Source organism: Polypterus senegalus, chromosome 15, assembly GCF_016835505.1.
Source record: "Polypterus senegalus isolate Bchr_013 chromosome 15, ASM1683550v1, whole genome shotgun sequence".
NCBI lineage: Eukaryota > Metazoa > Chordata > Cladistia > Polypteriformes > Polypteridae > Polypterus > Polypterus senegalus.
The window spans coordinates 125,790,156-125,810,682 of record NC_053168.1 but is presented as its reverse complement, the minus strand read 5'-3'; the positions used below and the strand labels follow the sequence as shown (position 1 = coordinate 125,810,682).

General features: G+C 42.9%; 1 protein-coding gene across 1 annotated transcript in view; it reads right to left on the bottom strand.

The window, feature by feature from the left end:
• Window positions 1-19,125, bottom strand: part of emc2 (ER membrane protein complex subunit 2) — a 36,771-nt gene extending 17,646 nt beyond the window's left edge. Inside the window, exons 1-4 of the mRNA XM_039736589.1 lie at window positions 19,086-19,125; window positions 17,016-17,129; window positions 4,090-4,154; window positions 3,474-3,559 (exon numbers count right to left, since the gene is read on the bottom strand). Coding sequence (XP_039592523.1) covers window positions 3,474-3,559; window positions 4,090-4,154; window positions 17,016-17,129; window positions 19,086-19,125 — 305 coding nt within the window. The remainder of the gene's footprint in view (window positions 1-3,473; window positions 3,560-4,089; window positions 4,155-17,015; window positions 17,130-19,085) is intronic.
• Window positions 19,126-20,527: the final 1,402 nt, after the last annotated feature.

The following is a 20,527-nucleotide window of genomic DNA, read 5'->3' as shown; positions in this document are numbered from 1 at the left end:
TTTTAATTAGCTTGAATTTTGATTCCGTGTTTGGATTTAAATCATGACAACGCAACATATAACTGCCCGTGAGTGAATATCGTTTCTCTCTCTAATAAATAAACTGACTTTTTGAAATGTTTGTCCCTGTGATTTGTTAATTATCATAGCAAAAGCTATTCTAACGGGAAACTGTAAACGTTTTAATACGAATGGCATATCAAGATCTCTTTAATGTCTCATGTTATCCATGGAAGATGGACTACATTACCTTTCTTGTCACTTGTTCAAATTTTACATGTCAGAATTGTTCGACCAATTTTCAATACAACTAATCTTGTCTTATCGCATAGCCCATCACTCAGACATAAATTACACAATAACATTACGATTCATCCTTCTTTCAACAATAATTCAGCCGGTGTTAACAATTGTAGATATTCTACGTGATTTTGTAAGTTGATGTTTTCATCTTCCACACCATCACCAACCAACTGCTTCAGCATAGTCCATTGATATGCATTCAATCAATTTGCAGTGTAACCGATCAACAATTCTCGAGTTAATTCGTTTGACTTCATCGTTTCTCGGTGCTAGGATTGCCAGTGAACTCATTTCTTCTGTTGATAACCCTTCGGGATAAAATTCTTTAATAAGATTTAGACATAATAATTCTTCTTTTATTGGGAACCTAAAGTGAGGAAAACGTACATATTTATAAGAGCTGTGAGTGCAGGAACTGTGCCTGACAAAAGCATTCACACAAATGAGAGGCAAGAGGACCGTGGGCGTGGTTTGAGTGGAGGGCGGGACTTGTAAAAATCGCTTGGCAACAGTCTCGTCTCTAGATTTTCTTTTATAATAGAGAGACTTCCACACCTTTGGCATGCGAGTCCCCTGGATGCTTTCAAAAGGGTTGTTCCTCGTCCTTTACCCTTTCTGTGTGCCCAGATGGCATGAAGCTAAAGAAATCCAAATGTAGTATGAAGGACTGAGGACCTCAAAATATAAGAAATTCCTGTAATTCTCAAAATGGAGCCTTAGCTATTCCCATTAATCCTTCTTCCCCAACCCACACTACACTGGAGTGCTAAACCAAACAAGTATACAGTAAGAGTGCTTAAGTGGTTTAAAATGTCTCAATTATTGCCCAAACAGATATAATGTAACGTTTGCGATCACGTGTTTCCTGTCCGTCCTCCTTATTGCATTTGCTTTATGTCTGTTTTATTCCCCATTCAAACTGGAAGCCTCAGAAAGTCCGTCAGGACAGAGATGAATGTAAAAAGCAGAGAGTTAATACCAATTTCACTCTGGGTAATTTTATTTATAAGAAAGATTAGAGGTGCCAAAAATTCTGACATCTATCTTTATTTGTGCACTGCTTGTTTCCCTCACACAGGCCAGAGATCATTACGTATCTTATTTATTCTGCACTGTGCGATTAGTTCATCAGTTGACTGTGCACTTTTTGGGAGTTTGTCAGAAAAATCAAACAAAAACATACTGTTAGGGATTTCAGACATGGCAGACTGACAGGTTCAACAAACTGCTGCATTGCAGGACTTGTTTAGTTCACAGGTTGGACGCAGGACTACGTTTACGAAATGCTAATAGGAAGGATTCAGGGAGCTCTGTGTTTCTCCTGCTTGACTACAGAATGAGAATTTATTCCTTAGATACGCAGCAAGAGAAAATCTATGGTGCAAACTGTAAAGTTAATACCTTCACAGGAATAAAAACTCCTCAGTCATGAAGTAAGATTAAGAAGACCTCATTTAAAGATTACTAATAAGAACACTGAAGGAGCAGACGAGGTTAATGAGGACCAGCTATTAAATGAACACTTACATGAAAAATTCTGATAACGCTAAACCTCTGCTGGGGCACAAAGGAGCTACGGAAGGTGCTGCACCATCACAGCTCTACAGTCCTGGGTCTGAATAATAGCCTCACTGTTACGCAAGCATTATTTGGATCATTTTTTGATCCTTTTCAAGGGTGCGTATCTGACATCAGACACTCTTTATATGAGTTTTTGAGGTCACAGACCTACGTTTTCAAGGTTCAGTGCCTTGTTTAGAAATCTTCATTTTATTTTGAACCATTTCAGCCACTATTCTCTTTATTGCAGGTGTCACTATTTTGTCTTTCTGTCACTAGGGACATCTTGTGGTTGGTGGACAGGATCACAGAGGTCGTCGTCACATGAAAACTAATTCTTGCCCGGTTAAAAGGCTGCCCGACGCAGTGCTTCGCTATCAGAGTTCACGGATAGGCTCTTAAGTGCCACTCTTCTAAAAACAATTTCTTTTTGTGTACTTTTGGTTACGACCGTGCTCTTGAATATTTTGGCTTTGGTTTTTTTCCTAAGGTCTTTCTTTTGTAGCCTGTGCTAACTAACTCGTTCACTATGTCCTGGTCTCATCTTTTAAGCTCATCTGCCTCGTAAAAAAAACACAAAACTGGACACCATCTGAAGGTCTGCGTGGACTCTCAGTTCCTCCTTCTTCGCTCTGAACACCTGTGGTTCAGGTTACCTGGGCACGCTGTTACAGAGTATGAGGTTGGATGGACTTACTCCCCTGCTGTGGTCTTAGGCCCTAGCCTGGACTGGGTGGGATAGGCTCCGGCCCTTGCCAGCCTAAAGTAGATTATGCAAGTCAGACAATGGACAGGCCAGGTCCAGTGCTTGTTGGTTTTCATACACTATGATTTCTCAGCCTGTATGGACGCCATAACTGCACACTTTATCTTCTTGCGCTCATCTGATGGCCTGGTGTGGGCACTTGGGCCCCCACCACTGAAGGTTCAGGTTATTTTCTCTGGGTTCGAGTGGCAGTTGGGAGGGTGGGACAGGAAGAGTGTTTTAACATGAGCTGAATAAGTTAACCTTATATTTATTTATTTTATTCTTGTTTATTAAATTTGATCACAAAGTAAAATGTATTCAGCCTTCATCGGATTCTTCACATTTAGAATGGCAGATGTTGATTCAGATTTTTTTTATACTTTCTTTGAAAAAGCCTTAAGCCAAGTCTGCAGTTTTCTTCTATTTTGCAATTCATCATGGGCACTTGAGGGGTGTTGTTGTGGTTGTATGTTATAATGTTAATTGAGCTTCTGTAAAAAGCTAAATTCCCCTTGGGAAAAATAAAATATTAACTATGTATCCATCTATCTATAAAAGTCATATTGGTTTTTTGACTTTTCAGTTGGGTATTTGTGTACAAACATGGAAAATGCAGAGATGTCTCTGGTCAGATCAGCAGGCAGCAGAAATGTAAAATTTGATAATAGCACATCGGATTGAGCCACAGTACGTGTCAGGCTGTGTTAAAAAACTGGTACTGGGCACGTGCTGCAGCTCTAGTGTGCGCACACAGAAGTATTTTACAAATATTGATTTCCCACTTATTATGCTCAGCACAGAGTCAGAGACTTTGCCTTCACCAGCTTCATGTCAAACACACCGTGTTTTAAAAAGGCCGTACCTTTCCAAAGCTTCCAGTCTCATGCCAGTCAACCTCTTCACTCTGTGACTGCCCTGAAATTGCCGGCGCAGTTCTTGAAGGCACGTCTGGAAATAGAAAGTCAAACACCACAACCAGTCAGTACAACTTCATTTGCTTTTCCAAACTCCTTCAGTCTAATAAAGCACAGACAGGATCTTCCATAAAGGCACTACTGCACTTTCACAGTTTTTAATCAATACATTCCAACTAAACTGTGCAGAACAAAAGGACTGGACCAGTTCAGTGAATTATTATCCCAAGACGGAGGTGCTTTTTATCCAATGACCACTGTGACTAAGTAAAAGATCTTCAATACTGAGATCAGGGCTCCATTTTTCACTGCCAATTTAAATTTTGTTTCTTCAGTTTAAAATCATCAGCCCAGAATAAACGTAACCTTCACTAGCCACCCCCTCGTCGAGACCATATACTCGGTATAGTCGTCATGTTGTTCTGAGTTTATAATAAAAAAACACACAACACTAGGAAGCCTTTGCAACCTTTACGTGAAGGGATATCACATGAGGAGCAACATAAAATAACGGCCATGAGCTACAGAAATTCTTAGAGAAATGAAAATTAGAAACAAACTTACCAACGCCAAGTCATCTCTGCTGCAGTCCAGGGCAGCAATCATCACTTGTTCATAAACGATCCAAACTGAGAAGAGAGGGGAAAAAAATATAGAAAATTATTTAAAATCTGTCATTACAACTTTCTTTACTGGAAACCTTTAACAAAAAAACCTGCTACAGAATGAAAGATAAGAACTTCTCCATGTCACATGAGTAACCATTAAAAACATTGCATTGAATAAATATGAAGATAAAAAGAAAGTTGCAAATTGATTTGAAAGGAAACTGCAGCCTTTAAAATCCTGAATGGCACAAACAATCAATGTCTACGCCTCTGTCATGGTGTGTCTTCTCTAAATAATTTTAACTTAATACAACTGACAGAATTGAACTGATAAGCTGAATGCCTTAAACCAAAAAGCAGTAAAAGGTGAGGAGCAGCTGGTGGCCATTTTCATGTGTTACTAGCCACGGTACCTGCTGAAGTCACTTAAATATATTTGTGAACTCTTGTGCGTGTGTGTGTGGAGGTCTCTTAACTGGCACCCCCCTAAAGCCTGCTTCTCACACTCTGCCATTATTTCAGAGGCACCTTTCTTACCTCCTGTCCACTTTTCACACTCTTTGAAGGAGACTCTCTCTGTGTGCCTCACACGCCTTTACTCCTCCTTGTGCATCTCACACTCCCACTTCCTGTTTTGTCACGTCGCCAAAGCCAAACTGACCAATCAGACTGCTGTATACACACACCCTCGTGTTTTATTATATAGTAGATAATATTTCGGTATTTGTTGAACTTCTGTAAAAGTCGTGTGTCTCCTCTGCCCCGAGACTGATCTACTCCACATACACTCATGTTCACAAGTTTGAGAGCACCAAGGTGCCATTAAATTGAATTTAAAACATATAGTAGCCAAGACATAATTATTGTTGTAAGTGACTATTACTGCTTGAAATGACTGACCAATAACCTGTTATTCATATTTGGCTGCAAAGACTCATGTTCAGCAGCCATTACTTCACCGTGCCAACAGTAAACTCTCTTTGCTCATCCTTAGGTAATCCTGTTTCCATGACATTTGGTTATTAGAGAAACCTCTGCTGTCATGTTAGCCAAGCTGAACCCGGCCATTCTGTTCAATAAAGCAACACAACTGCCTCCCCCTGGGCTGTAAAGATACTCGCATTCTGGGTGCAAAAATGGCCAAAACAAGACACACGTCAGTCTGCTGTTGTTTTGCCAAGTGACGGGTATTCCGCGTGAAAGGAATCTGAGAATTTCACACAAAGGTGTCCACCAGGATAGAACAAGAAGCACAAGTCCCAGAGGCACATCTGCATAAGAGGTGAAGCACGTCAGAGGGTGCAGTTTGAGAAATACACGCCTCACAGATGCAAAGATGGTGGCTTCCTTAAAGAGCGGGCACCAAATCCCAGTGTCATCCACAACAGCGAAAAAAAAAAAAAACAAACAACCAAACCAATCACAGCAACATAGACTCGTCCATTCAGAATATTCTTTTCCAGCCAGCCAGCCAGTCACTAGTCTGTATTTTCTTTTGCCCACTTTATCCTTTTTTTTTTTTTAATTTGTTTATTTTACACGTTGCTTTTCCTTTGAATCTCTAACTCGATATCAAGGATCCTGGTGTTGTCTTTTCATTTTTTCACAAATTTAAAATAAAAAGATTAAAAAAAACAAAGAATAATGAAGAGAGAACCGTTCTGGAGCCTTTTCAATAAGCTCTTACTTATTTACGACACCCAGGCTCTCTCATCAGCATGCAGGCAAATGGCTAACTACAGAATTTACATAAACACACGGGGCTCAAATTAGTGCTCATTACAAGTAATTAGAAAGGTAACCAATCTGGTCTAATGGCTGTTTGCTCCTGAAAAGACTGCAGTTGCGTGCTGTCCTAATTGCACATAAACACTCCACTACATAAAGATGATTGCTCCACAACTTGAAAAGCTAGACGAGACTTTTATAGGTTTGTGATCAGGTCTCAGTACCAGTAACGGAACTTCACTTTTCAGAGGTGCCCTGTAAAAAGGCAGACTTGATTTACAGGTAAAAACGGAGCCCGTCGCTGACAATGACGCCAGTTTTAAATATAATTAGAATGTAAAAATTAGGAATTAGCTGCCAGAAAATGCCTAACAGACGACAGCTTCTGTAGGCTGTGTGGTCCGAATCTGCATGAATGGGGCGAAGTTTAATGTTTAAGCAGAACTCAGACTGTGAGAGTCGCTGCTAAAAGGCATTACTGGCTACGCAAAGAGCTCCTCAAAAACAGAAATTCAGAGTATAAGCAATGCAGATGAAACACCACTAAATGGGACATTAAAAATACTATTAGCTAGAACACTAGAAAGACTTTCATTACTTGTATACCTTTACATGACACTTTCAAATTTGATATAAAATATTAAAGTTGTACGGAGGGTGGAGTTGTGGCTCTGAGTCTAGGGGTCTACACTGGCAATCGGAAGGTTCGAACCCAGTAAAAACACCAAAAGTGACTCTACTCCGTTGGGCCCTTCAGCAAGGCCCTTAACCTGCAATTGCTCCGTCCTGGGTATGACGTTCATCCAGCCGTGTATGTAGGCCCTCCAATCTGCTGGGAAAAACTCTCCAGCCACCAAAAAAAACCTCCCCTTGTTCCATTCCATCTGAACCAGTGTGGTGCGGAGGTGTCGCATGGCTGCACTCGGGTCCTGATCTGGGATCCTGATTTGGTCTGTCATGTGGTGGGTGCTGCAATGTGCTGTATCAGCGCCTGCTCCTAATCTCTAAGTCATACATGAAAAGAAATACCAGCCTGCTTGAAGGATCTTCTATAAGAAATAAAATACTCCAAAATGACTCCCACCAACAGCACACAATGAAGAGCATGGCAGAAAAGCTCTGCTACTCACAAATAGGGGACAATTGTAAAGATGGTCACTTGGTTCAGATCAGGCATGGCGCCGAATGATTGCCTGAAGACACTGTCACAGCTGCCAAGACTTGTTCAAATCCAGTGACCCTTTTCATACTCACCTGTACAGCAAAATCATTTAACGGGGACACCTAACCTAAGCCAGACCTCCCCAAATGGACATTGAATTCTGCATGAAGATGAACTTGCTTCTTGATAAAATGATTGTTTAATCCATAGCAGCAGCGAAGAACCTCTACCCTTCATCCACAGTCAGTCCAACAGGGGAGAACATCAGACCAACACAACACCAGCTGATCTTTTCTTGCTGGTTTAACCTTTCATGAGCAAACAGCTGTTAGCAGCAGAGAAAGCGGCGGCTCCTCAGAAGAGTCATCCCTGGTTCTGTTCAAAGATGGCAGGAATATACCCTGCTGTCTTGTTGGTCTGACTGACGAACTTCTCAGTTCAAACTCCAGCCAGCTTATTTTTACCAACACTTCAGGTGGCAGGACTAGATGGACTGTGCAACCATTCAAGAACGACAGGGGCTGTGATGGGTACCATGCATAAATACGAAAAACAGGAGTTCTGAACCTCAGAAACGCAAGAGAAACACCCTGCAAGTGCAAGAGTCCAAGAGACAGGCATACTGCAGTGACGGAGTCCGTTCGACAGATGGGGGACACCTGTGGTATAACATGGAACATTAAATTATTTTTGAATGATCCGTTGTTAGTTCACATAAAGTTGAATTCACCCAACTTTTGAGTGCTCCTGTGGTATCTTAGGGGAGAAAGATGAAGCGAAGAACTAAACTGAGGACTGTAATCTACTGTATACTAATAAAAGTTAAAGCCCTCACTCACTGACTCATCACTAATTGTCCAACTTCCCGTGTAGGTAGAAGGCTGAAATTTGGCAGGCTCATTCCTTACAAAAGATAAGAAAGTTTCATTTCAAACTTCTACGCATAACGGTCATAACTGAATCCTACTTATGTACATATATACGGCCATAGCCTGCAGCTCGGTCACCGTGTGAGGCGGAGTTGCGTCCCTCATCATCACGCCTCCCACGTAATTGAGTGCCTGCCCATATAAGGCCGTCCGTCAGCAGCAATCCAATAGACACGCTGCCACTAAATATTCGCGGGTGAAGGACTGGGCTTATGCAAACGAAGATGAGATGGTCAGGCATAGACTAGTGTTTAGCAAAAAATTAACGAAAGTGCGAGAGAAACTTTTAAGTGCCGGGTCTGAGCTAACATTAAATAAAGCCGTGGACATCGCGAGATCTCACGTTAAGAGCACAAGCACAGCTGAGAACCTTCGCTGCATGTACTCCGAGCGGCTCACGTGAACCGATTTTGAAGGACTGGGAAAGGTAAACCCGTGCATGTAGTGTGTGATGTCTCAGATAAAGAGGAAGACGAGCTTGTTTATTGATGCAGTAAGAAAGGAACAACCCTTTGAATCTGAACAAGTCTTTGTAGACATATCAATAGGAAAGCAAGATGTAAAGCTTAAGTTTAAATTACGTTCACAGACACGCTGCCGCTAAATATTCGCAGGCAAATCCACAAGTTAATACCAGGAATGCCTGTTAAACATCTTAGATTCACGAGTAGCGATTTGGGTAGTGAACACTTCGATAATGAGATGGTCAGGGATAGACTAGACAAACACGGAATGTAACTTGAACACAACACATCTTCCAAATACGAACCTTATCAAAAGAAATAATGAGAATCAAATCCTTGATGACAGCAACACTCATAACAGTCACCAAACAATTACGTTATTTTTAAAATGTTTCCTTTTCTTTTTCATAACTTCTTTAACACACTACTTCTCCGCTCGAAGTGCGGGTATTTTGCTAGTGTGTCCATAAACCCCGATGAGTACGTGGCTCTTCCAGTCTAGTGTGATTGTGCTAATCTCAGTTACCAATCACTGATTAGATGGGCACACCATTCAAGGCACCTTAAAACACGTAATTTCTGCTAGAAGCACCAGTCCAATGCACAATGCCATCCCTTTACACCCGTGTGGGTCCTGTGCTCTCAAATCTACAGATCTACTCAAGAAAGTCATCCAATGTAAAATGAACTGTGCAGCGATAGGCTGGCATTCCAGTCAGGATGGAGGCCAATACCATGGAAAGGCAGTGGGAGCCTGACACCTGATGCCAGGAGCTCTCCAGCATACTGGATGGCAACCTCCTTTTAGTGTCTCCCATTTGGACACCTGCAGAGCTGCATGGGCTCTGTAGTTTCAACTGGTAGGGCTGCTGGATGGGGCTTCCCTGACATGTGGAGGTTCTGCCTGACCCAGAAGTGCTTCTCGGATGTTTTATTATCCTATCGGAAGTACCTTCAGGTTCATCATGATAGGCACCCTTGCCACCTGAGCCAAGCGAGTCAGAGTCACAAGCAGAGAAACGGCAAAACTCACCTGCTGAGGAGTGGAGGAGGAAACTGCACTGGATTGGCATGCCTTGTGCTGTGGAGGTGAAGCTGGCGTGCAGGTGTTTTGAACCCAGGGCTTGTCTTTGTGTAATTCTGGCCTGGGTTTGTTGTACGGGGTCCCCCACCCTGGTCCACAATGTGACATGTTAGTGAAATTACTGCAGGGCCTTTGATTTCACAGAAGCCTCCTGATAAAACACGCTGGTCTGAAACCCAAAAATCTAAAGTTTTAAGGGGAGAGCTGAAGTTATGCGAAATTTCCACTTTACTGCCTAAACCACAAGCAGGATAGAGTTCTTCTAAGCTGTGTGATGACAGATTCATACAATAACTGTTTCCACATTTGTCAGCTCGCATTTGTAAAATCCTGTCCACTATCATTATCCCAAACTCAGTGAAGTCTAAACACAAAGACTCAAAGTACTAATAACAAACTCGGCTCCTCAAAAATGTCAGAGCATGGCACATATCAAAAGTACTTTACACAAATCCAGTGACTCAGTCCTTACAGAATGTGGTGACAGAGGAAACCGTATGCCGATTTATTAGACAGACAGGACAAGGTTTGTAGAGTGTGCCAAGATACACAAATTAGCAACAATTTAACAGCAAGATAAAAAAAGGAAAACGTACATGAAAAAACAAATTGGGAAAGACTTGCCATGCACCTTCCAGCAGAGCCTGGAACATTGGTTTGCATTTCACTAGTCTGCTGACTGACAGCACATTCAACAACACTTCAATGCCACCCTGCACAATGTCGACATTTCGTTTAACTTTCTGAGAAGGTGCCTGTTATCTGGGGACCGATCAACAAGCCCAGCAAGTGTCTCTCCCATGATGCAGCTGGAGCACACCGATTACCTACAACATGCAGAAAGGAGCAAAACCAACATCACTTGTGCTTTGGACGCCACTTCTTGGAGCCTGAAATCTGACCAGACCAGTCAAAACCCAAAGCTGCATTAGGGACCTTTAACAAGCCATATTTAAAAAAAAGTGCAAGCATACCGTACCCAGAAGGCCAGCTGAGCTGGTCCGGTCCTCAGAGTGATTCATCTCAGCGCTCTATTAAAACTCAAAAATATGAATAGGAAAGTCAAATCGAGAACTTCTAGACATGCACTGGCTTTAAAAGTTGAACCTGGACAGGCCGACAGGCAATCGCAATATAAGAGCACAGCCAAGTGCCTTTAAAAACACACCAGCGGGCTGACAAGCAAACAGAAAGGTAGAACACCCAACGCAGATCAGATTTGAACAGACAGCTAGTATGGAATGAAGGGCTCTCCTTTAACATCTGCATTACTGAACGGTCAGACTCGTTTGTGCCTCACGGGCTGGTCCGATACTCCTGCCTAAGACAGAGAAAATGAACGACACAATGCTCAGAAGACCTGGGGCCTCATGTATAAACGGTGCGTACGCACAGAAATGTTGCGTAAGAACTTTTCCACGTTCAAATCGCGATGTATAAAACCTACACTTGGCGGAAAGCCACGCACTTTTCCACGATACCTCATACCTTGCCGTAGGCAAGTTCTCCGCTCGGTTTTGCAGACTGGCGGCACCCAGCGTCAAAGCAGTGCTACTGTTCCTGTGTGGTTACACCTTATTTTCCTGACAAGCCTTTATAAATAAACCGAAACTAACCGCATATTGTTTATTAGTGTAATGCATCCGATTGTAATTAACTTGTAACAATATAATGGTCCAGGGAATAGCCATAGTATTCCAAATACCATAACTTCTTTAGCGTTGTTACTTTCACTTCTTCTTCTTCTTTCAGCTCCTCCCGTTAGGAGTTGCCACAGCGGATCATCTTTTTCCATATTCCTCTCACTGCACCACTCGGAGTATTTATATCACTGTATCTGAGTGTGAATCACAGCAGCAGCTGATCGGAAAGAGAATTATCGGTATACAGCTTCAAGGACACGCTGTCTCAGCCACTGCAAAACGTTTCAAAGCCTTTCCTGTACGGACCTCGCGGTTCAAAACAGTTTCATCCCAAGAACTTTAAATGCACTCAATCAATGGCTCCTTGTAGATCTGTTAGGACTTATAAGTACAATCACCTCACTGTAAACTTGCACTACAGTTATAATATCGCACAACCTGAGCCACTTTATAAAGCGCGTATTTACATATGATGACGATATCATTTTTAAGGTGAAATGCAGCAAAATATGTTTATTAAATTATACAGATAAAACTTTAACTTCATTTAAATAATCTATATTCTTCACTGGGAGTGTCTTTAAGGATAGAATAATTAAACATGTACTACGAAGATATTTCAATGTTCTTTAAACGTTTTGAAGAATCGGCGCTAAGCTTACAGATGGCTTAACGTCTATTACAGAGCTGATTGTATGGCGATCGGTTACTTGGGGAAAGAAAAGCACTGACTGCAGTGACGGCCACGCCAATATATATTGAATATAAAACAGAAAGAGAAAATAACAACACAGCTAAAAACACAGAGAGAAATTTCGGCAAAAGTTAAATGCTTGTGTCATGAGCACGAGGCGGCTATGCAGTGTCTGCAATTGACGTGGCCATCCACTTTGCATAAGCTACCTTACTGACGGGCAGGCGAAGGAGCCACCGATTCTTCCTCTGCCAAGTGCCACCACAAGCCTAGAGCGCCCTGAGTACTGCTGCAATAAATGATTTCATCGAAGTGAAACTCATGTTTAATAACGTGCTTTAACTCCTATCATCATGAAAATGACATCACGTATACATCTCAGTATTTTAGTTATTCAGAGAGCTGTAATATCACAAATGTAATGGACTCTGTGTCCAGTTGGAGGAAGAGAGCCGGTTTAAGAAGCAAGTAGTGATTCACACACACAGAGCACATAGAAGATCAAATACAAAACAAAGCATTTAACGTGCTACTTTAATTACGATGTGATTTGAGAAACTGGTTAATTAAACGATTTTAAGATGAAGTTTATGATGTTCTACTTTAATGACAAAATAAACTACGTGATTAAAGTGGAAATGTCGAGATTGAAGTTGACATTTCGTGCTTTTTCCCCACCGTGTGCCTTTTTTCTCTGTACCCTAATAAGCTTTCATATGACACTCAGACAGTGGGCTTACAACTCAGCTTTTCACAGCGACTTTGATATGTGACTTCTTTTTTATTTCCGGCACTGTGCGATTTTTATGAACGTGAGCATTTAAGTTTCTCCGACACGCTATGTCACTCGATCAACTTCCTTTTGTTGATTATCCCACGGTTTATTTGAACAAATAGTATGTTTTTCCTTTGCCTCCACTTGGTATTCGCTGAAATTCTTATGTTTCCCCCCGTGCTTTTCCCATTGTCTTTTCACAGAAGGCTGCGCTTAAGGGCGATTTATATTGATTTGCATATTCAAAGAGGCGTAATTCTGGGAGGATTTGGGGCGTTACATAAAGTGCGTGCACGAGCGTTAGTTTTCCCGTTGATAGTGATTTATGTAGCGGAAGAACGTGGAAGTTGGAGTACGCACAGATTCCTGCATCTGGATTTTTCTGTGCGTAAGCACATTTCAGCTTTTGTGCTTACGCCATGTTATAGTGCGAGTTCTACGCACGGCGTTATACACAAGGCCCCAGGGCTGTGGAGTTGGCACACAAAACCTTTGGCTCCAATTCTAACATTTGGAATTACAAGGCATCTCATCACTGCCAACGTGAATCATTAGGCTACTTTTTAGCACCCTGACCTGATGAAGTTTAGGATTAAAGGCTGCAGTAATGCTGTTGTGGTGTTTTTATATTATTTATTAAAGACGTTAAAACACTGTGTAACAAACATAAGAGAAAACTTAAATTTAAAAAGAGGCTCTATTTTTATGATAATGCTAGAAGGAAAAAAAAAATTATTCACATTAGTATTTAGGAAATTGGAAATTTTAACACATTATACAACCAAAGGATACAACCACAGTAAGCCTCATCGGCAACGATGATAGCACATCCTACAGGGAGGAGGCTGAACATCTAATGAGCTGGTGCAGTGAAAATAATCCGCCTGTTAATGTCGATAAGAGAACATCGGCTGACTGTTCACCACTGCTCATCAAAGGCTCTGCTGTGACGAGAGTCAGCAGCGACAAGTCTCTTGGGGCGTATACTTCTGATGACCTCTCCCTGACAATCATCACCACCACCTCTATTGTCAAGAAGGTACGACGACGCTTTTCATTTTCTGTGGAAACTGAAGGGAATCCGCTTACCACAACCCATTCTTACCATTTAGTAAAGAGGGACTGTGGAGAACATCCTGGCGTACCGCACTACTGTGTGGTTTGGGAACAGCAAAGCCCATGAGCGCAAGATTCTGCAGTGCGTAGTGAGGAGTGCCGAGAGGATCATTGGGGTCTCCCTGACTGAGGTGTCTGTGTAGAGCCTACGCCATTGTGACAGACGTCTCTCACCTGTTCGACCTCCTGCCACAGCATCAGGACCAGCACGGCCAGGTCTCAGAACAGCTTCTTTCCCCAAGCTGACAGACTTTTGAACTGCTACATGTCACCCAGTACCGTATCACTGTAACAGTCGCCCAATGATGTACTGTCACTGCACTGCACACTCTGCCCTTTACTATCGACCTTTATAGCCCAGTGTCTTTTGAATTGTGGCACTGGTTTTGGTAATGTTATGGGGTATGTTAAATGGAGGTTGTTTTGCCTATCAACTGGGGACTGTAAGGAAAGAAATTTAATTCAGCCATATATATTATGTATGTGGACGAATGACAATTTAAAAAAAAAAAAAGCGGAGTCGAGTAGATTACAATTTACATTTGGTATCTTTTTATGAAATCCAGAAACCCAATAACTGCTTCTGACACGGTGCCCTGCACAAGATGACAATGATTCGGATCATCATAAGAAATTGCATGCCCAAATTTCAAGCTGCAAAGCTAAGAATAAAACAATATGAACATCAGAAAGCTACAAAGACTTGGACATATGTTTTTGCTCATCAAACCAATGTAATAAAGTAACCAGTATTAGGTAAGGCATCATATCGTCATCTTCACCACCACCGGTTTAATGGCCATTTTCCAACTTTTATTCAAGTCAGCTGGTTGCCCCCCAAACTTTTTTCTCTCTCCAATTTCCACAGCCCAGCCCAACCATTGGGATGAGAATATCATGTGACATCGCTTCAGTGTCCCTCTTGGCCTCATCTCTTCTACCTCCATTTCCATCTCGGGGAGCCTCTTCACCCAAACATCCTCTGCCTTTTGCCCCGCATGCCCAAATCCCCTTAGTCTGCTTGTACCACCGCCACACCAAATCAGCATTCGTCTTCCTCGCACTCCATGACACCACGTGCCCATCTGATTATTCTCCCCTTTGCCTTATCCAGCTTTCCATCATGCTCAGCCGTCACTGGCCATGTCTCACTGCCATACTGTACTACTCCACACACAGCGTTCATAAATGTTGCGCTTCGGTGTCAGCATAGAGTTTAGACGTTTTAATGCGTTACATTTAGTCCACCAACATTTACAAAGGTCACTGTCTATTTATAATTCGGTCTGACCCCAGCCACACTCTCTAGAAACAAGTATGAAGGACTCCTGAAAAGCCCACCTAGTGTGAACACGAGAAAAGGTCCTGGGAGTGCTGGTACATTTTCTTAGTGGAACAGGGCACCGGTAAGACCACAGGAATCAAACAGATAACTGGAGTCCCACTAGACAAACTGAGGGTCTTCAAACAGACAAAAAAAAACAACAGAAATATCATCTAAATAAAGAAAGAAAGAGGGTTATCTGATAGGTCAGATGCTAATGACACCGCTGGGGACCTGGTGCCAGTGTGACACGGCTGCAGATGTGTCCAAATCTGTAAGCACAGCTCTCAGGCCACTCCTGGAATTTACAGCCCCACTGTCTGAGGGGGGCCAGGGTCAGAGTCTCATATGTTCTTCATTTACTAAACAGTAAATTGTAAACACATTAACCAGGGCACAGAGGCATCAAGACGATGGCATTAGCAGATACAAGCACTGCACAAGCAGACCTACAGACTCGAGACGGAGACAGTGGGACTCTTTCATGGAAGAAGTTACACGACATCAATTCTGTGCGAGCTTCATTTCCATTACCTGTAATGCATCTGCTAGAGCTTTCAGTAAGGGGGAACTCTGGGCTTGTGGGGGTCCCGTGACAGTCTGTGCAGAAATACACTTGTTTTCATAACTGCACAATCAGTAAAAATATCAGCAGGAGTGACTGTGCAGAAAGCGGAATTGGTTAATGTCTTGAACTTAGTGGGTCACTGTGCAAATCAGCCTCCTTTGGCTAGTGCCCCACTGCCTCCCACCCAGGTTATAGATACTTCATAGTGGCTGACCAAGTGGTCCTTCTAAAGACGGCGGTCTGAAAATCCATCAGAAATCAATTACTTGTGAGCAACGATGTACCAAGAGAGACCAAGATGAGAGTGTGTGTGTGTGTGTCAAGAGAGCTTTGTGGATGTCACTAATGACTTCACAACTGCAAAAGCTCACAGGCGGATTCTGCAGAAACGAGTGCATCAGGATATGACCCGTTACTTACCACACTGGTCTTGCATGATGTCAGAGGGATACTTTGTTGAATTTGGTTTGCAGTGTAATAAAAGATGAACTGATGAGCCCTTAGGTCTGGCAGAAATGCGCATTGGTAATGTGACGAGATGTTAGAAGTCAAACATGGACAATGTAATGCTAGGATTGGTGTTGTTAAAAGGCTAATATGTTGTGGGGTTGAGGAGGAGCCCATTAGTACAATTCTGTACCAAGCCCCCAGTTCAGGGCTTGGTCACAGGCGAGTCCTCAACCCAAAACTACATAACCTAACATCCGTAAATCAGTAAACTGCATGACAGCGAGCCCTGGCCAAGTAGGGAATGTGCTGGCACTAAAAATCACCGCATACTCCGATCACATACAAACTCAACATATTTGTTTCTGTAAGCGTGACACACCAAATTAAAAACGTCCTTCAGCGGGGAAAGAAAACGTTCAAGGCCACCTTTGCCAATCAGGATGAATTACGTCAAAGCAATAACAGTAAAAGGCCCGTCATCAATAACAAGAAGATATTTAATCATTTGAAACTCTATTAGATATTCAGCCGTGGTGGCATCGCTGCTACTAAAACAACACAGATAAAACTATTAGCTAATTGACTGGCAGCGGATCAACATTTTTTCCACCCATTTTGGAAGAAAGTGGTGTCATAAGAAGTCTTGAAAGCAGCAGTAACTTGACTGCCCCCCCATCTCAATTTATTATAAATTGACCAGAATAGTTGCAATAACAAAAGAGTATTAAATGAAAGTGACTCTCATTAGACATGGAGCCGCTTCACATAACGGTGCATAGCCCTGGATTTCTTTTGTGTTATGTTAACAATCACTGCCGTCTCTTAAAGAAAAACATTAGGGGGAGAAATTAAAAAAAGCACCAAATTTCTGATTCTTACGAGAGATTCTTTCATTTTTCAGGTATGCATTTGGCCGTTTTTCACTTAGTTATACTGTATACTTACTGTCATCTCCAAGCTTTGAGGCATGTTCATTAATTAGCTCTTCTCCAACATCAACTATCTGCTCGCTGTTCCGGTAATTTTCTTCTCTCCATTTTCTAAGTTTATCTCGCATTTCTTAAATAAAAAAAAAACAACAAATTAAGCAGAAGGTGTGTATTTTTAAGACATAAAATCTGACATCATAAAGAACAAATCATTTTTAAGAAGCGATATTCAGAATATCCTTAATTTAGTAAGTAAACTATGATGACGTGTGCCATTAGTGACTAGTGCCTTGGGATTTTTAGTGGGTTTTAACTCCTTCTTGGTGTAGTCGGCAGGATTTGTGGAGCGCAGTGCTGGGAGCCGACTGCGAGTACACCCTCTAACCTCACCAGCGGGCACTCTGCTGGCATTGCCAAAGCTCAGGTCACATCAGGCCATTTGTCAGTCATAATCTTCAGGTTTGAGGTAGTCGGAGGTGCGCTCCTCCCGTGCAGGTCATTCCCCTCATGCGACATTCCCAGAGACTCCCCCCTCAAACAGGTCTGATTTTGTTTTCATAGTCACATGGGTGGGTTTTGTATGCATGAAAGACAACAAGGTCTTGTTTTTATATACCACGACATGAAAAAGAAAAAAAAAAAGGGGGTTTACACAAAACAGATGAGCTTTGTCGGGCAGCATGTGGCAGGCAGAAAAAAAAGACAAGCTCAAACTGTGTAGTAAGGTTGGCAAGCAATCGCCAAATTTAAAATGGCCAGCAATTTTTAGTTGGTTAAGTTGACATGGTCTGGAAACGAGATGAGCCGCGTCTGATATCCCCAATGACCAGAAGTGACAATGTGACATAAATCCGATTTAGAGACAGTCCCTCCATAGACAGACATTGGAGCTCTTCTATTGCTCACAATAAGGCAGGGGCGAGCCGTTTGGAGTGATTATCAGGTTGTGGGCCTTCCACATGGGCCCAACAGAGTAGGCCTTACCCACTGGCATTAAGAGATTCTGGCACTGATGCCACCACTCAGCCTGTAATGTTGGGCCCACGGAGCTCTTAGCTCAAAAACAGACATGTGACAAAGGGACTGAACGGCCACCTCTCGTTTGTAAAGTTTCTGGTGTGCAGTGAAACCTGGGAATCACCTCGACCGATGATGGACACCCGGTACACGCAGAACTGCACGTCAGTGACCCGGGGAGGAGGGCAGCAAGTCGAGCGCAGCGCCACCTGTCTTGTCTCGGGTAATAAACATTTCAAAGTGTTACCGTTTTTCCATATGTTATCACGTAACCATCTTAGCTAAATAAGACACTAAAACTACGGTAGTTAAAGAATTCGTTTTTCAAATGACGTGGGCATTTTCGAAGTTCTGTTAAGTGTTAACCTGCCTGACCTCTCATTGTGGGTTTTATTTTTTATTTTTTTTTGGTCTGTTATTGGATGCAACAGAGAAGGCAAACTTCACGTTTTCTTGTGTAAATACTACTAGATAAAGCCCTAAACATGCTTAATATTTTAGAAATACAAAGGTCGGTAACTCGTCTCTAAGTTAAATCCTCGCGTTTGTTTCTCACACAGCAGCAAACACGCGTGAACTCGAAAGCCATCCGCACTAAAACAGACGGACGGACGTTCCGGCAGGGATTCGTTTATATTGGCACTGGCGTCACCCTGCTGAGCCTTCGTTCCTTGTTAAAATGTCGACGTTGTCCCCCTTAGTGCCCCCTGAGCGCAGGAGGTCCGCCGGGAACGACACGTATGGACAAAGCACCGGCAAGCACAACAACGCCACGCGCGCCTACTCAGTCTGTGCTGAGAGACAATTCCATACTGTAAGAGTCGGCCAGTCCTTCAGGCGTTACGCCGTAAAACCTTCCAATGTTCAATCCGCTCGAGAGTTTCCATTCACCTCCTCCTACCCGGCGTGCTACAAGTCGGCAGCGGATTCCCTCCAGTCTTGAACCGTCACCTCTCAGTGTTTATTTCAGATGACAGTCACGGGGATGCAGCACCTCACCTTCACAACATTCAAAACGTTATTTAAAATGAAAAAAAGCATTTGCGGGAAACATAAAAGGTCCATTTACCTTCCCAGGTTACATCATATAATTCAGAAACAGACGCCATGTTTGCGATGCAGCCGCCACGCCTCCCGCATGCCTGCGTCACAGGTCGCGTAAAGGTCACGCCGTTGTGGTGACGTCACAGGATCCTCCCTGTTGGAGGCGGAGCGGCGTGGTGACGACAGGTGATTATGAGAATGTAGCGGTAAAATAACAGCGAGGAGCCGTAAAAGAGATTTGCGTGTCTTTAAGGTTATCGGGACGGGAAGCGGAGAACTCGTAAGAAGAGCTACTCGTAAGAAGAGCTAGTCAGACTGCACTGCTGACTTTCACGGGGTCAAGAAAACGGCAACTGAGAAAGCATCGCTCTGTGTAGAAAATGTAATCGGCTTAGAAACGGTGACTTCTTGTAAATGGAGCAGCCTGTGCTCTCAAGGTTTTATAAAATGAAAAAGAAAAAGTTTCGTTTTGTCTCCATGCTCTGATTTTAACTGGCACGACAACTACTAGTACTACATTTGAAATGTGTTTGAATACGCATTTAACGGTACAGTCCTGAGGTGTATTTATTTATGAATCGTGTACAGTATGGAGTCGTCCCTCCGTCCATTATATGATCCCACTTAAAACAATTCAGAATGGGGTGGAGCGGGGCTTGTGATCAAATTAGGTTGAATACAGTGTTTAGTATTCATCATGAAGACCCCTGAGACGCTGGTCCTGGTCTACCTCATGTGGCAGACCACCCAGACCGACTGAATAAAGACGGGAGTGGAAGATGCAGTTACCTGTCAGCTCCACAAAGCTGGCCACACTGTGAGGATTCTGTCTTTTGATTTCTCCAGTGCTCTCAATACCATCCAGCCATCACCATTAAAGGGGTCACCCCAGAGATATGCAGGTGGGTGAGCCTCTGGTGTCCTGGATGACGGACCATCTGTCAGGCAGACCCCAGTGCGTGTGAGACTGTAGGACAACTCTGGACCACCACAAGGGACAGGCCTGTCTGCTTTGCTCTTCACTCTGAACACCTCGGACTAGAAATACAACGGCAGATCAGGTCACTTGCTGACATTTTTGTGGGGTCTATCGATAAAGGGGATGGGGGGTGGACTTTGAGAACTGTCAGCAACTTAACATCAGAAAAACTAAGGAACTGCTTCTCGGCTTTCACCCCAGCAAACAGCCTCCACACTCGGTCTCTGCTCAGGGAGTGGTTGTGGAGGTGGTGCATTGCTACAGGTATTTGGGGGTCCGCATCAATAACTGGCTGGACTGGTCTTGGAACACAGAGGAACTACTGTAAATAAGTAAGGGGAGAGCAGTTTCTTTCTTTCTTTCTTTTTCTTTTTCATGAGACAGTGGTTAAAGACATCCTTCACATGATCTGTACGTCTGTGATGGCCAGTAATGTAATTTCAAAGGAGGACCACCAAAACAGTAAGTTGATCAAAAGGACAGACTCA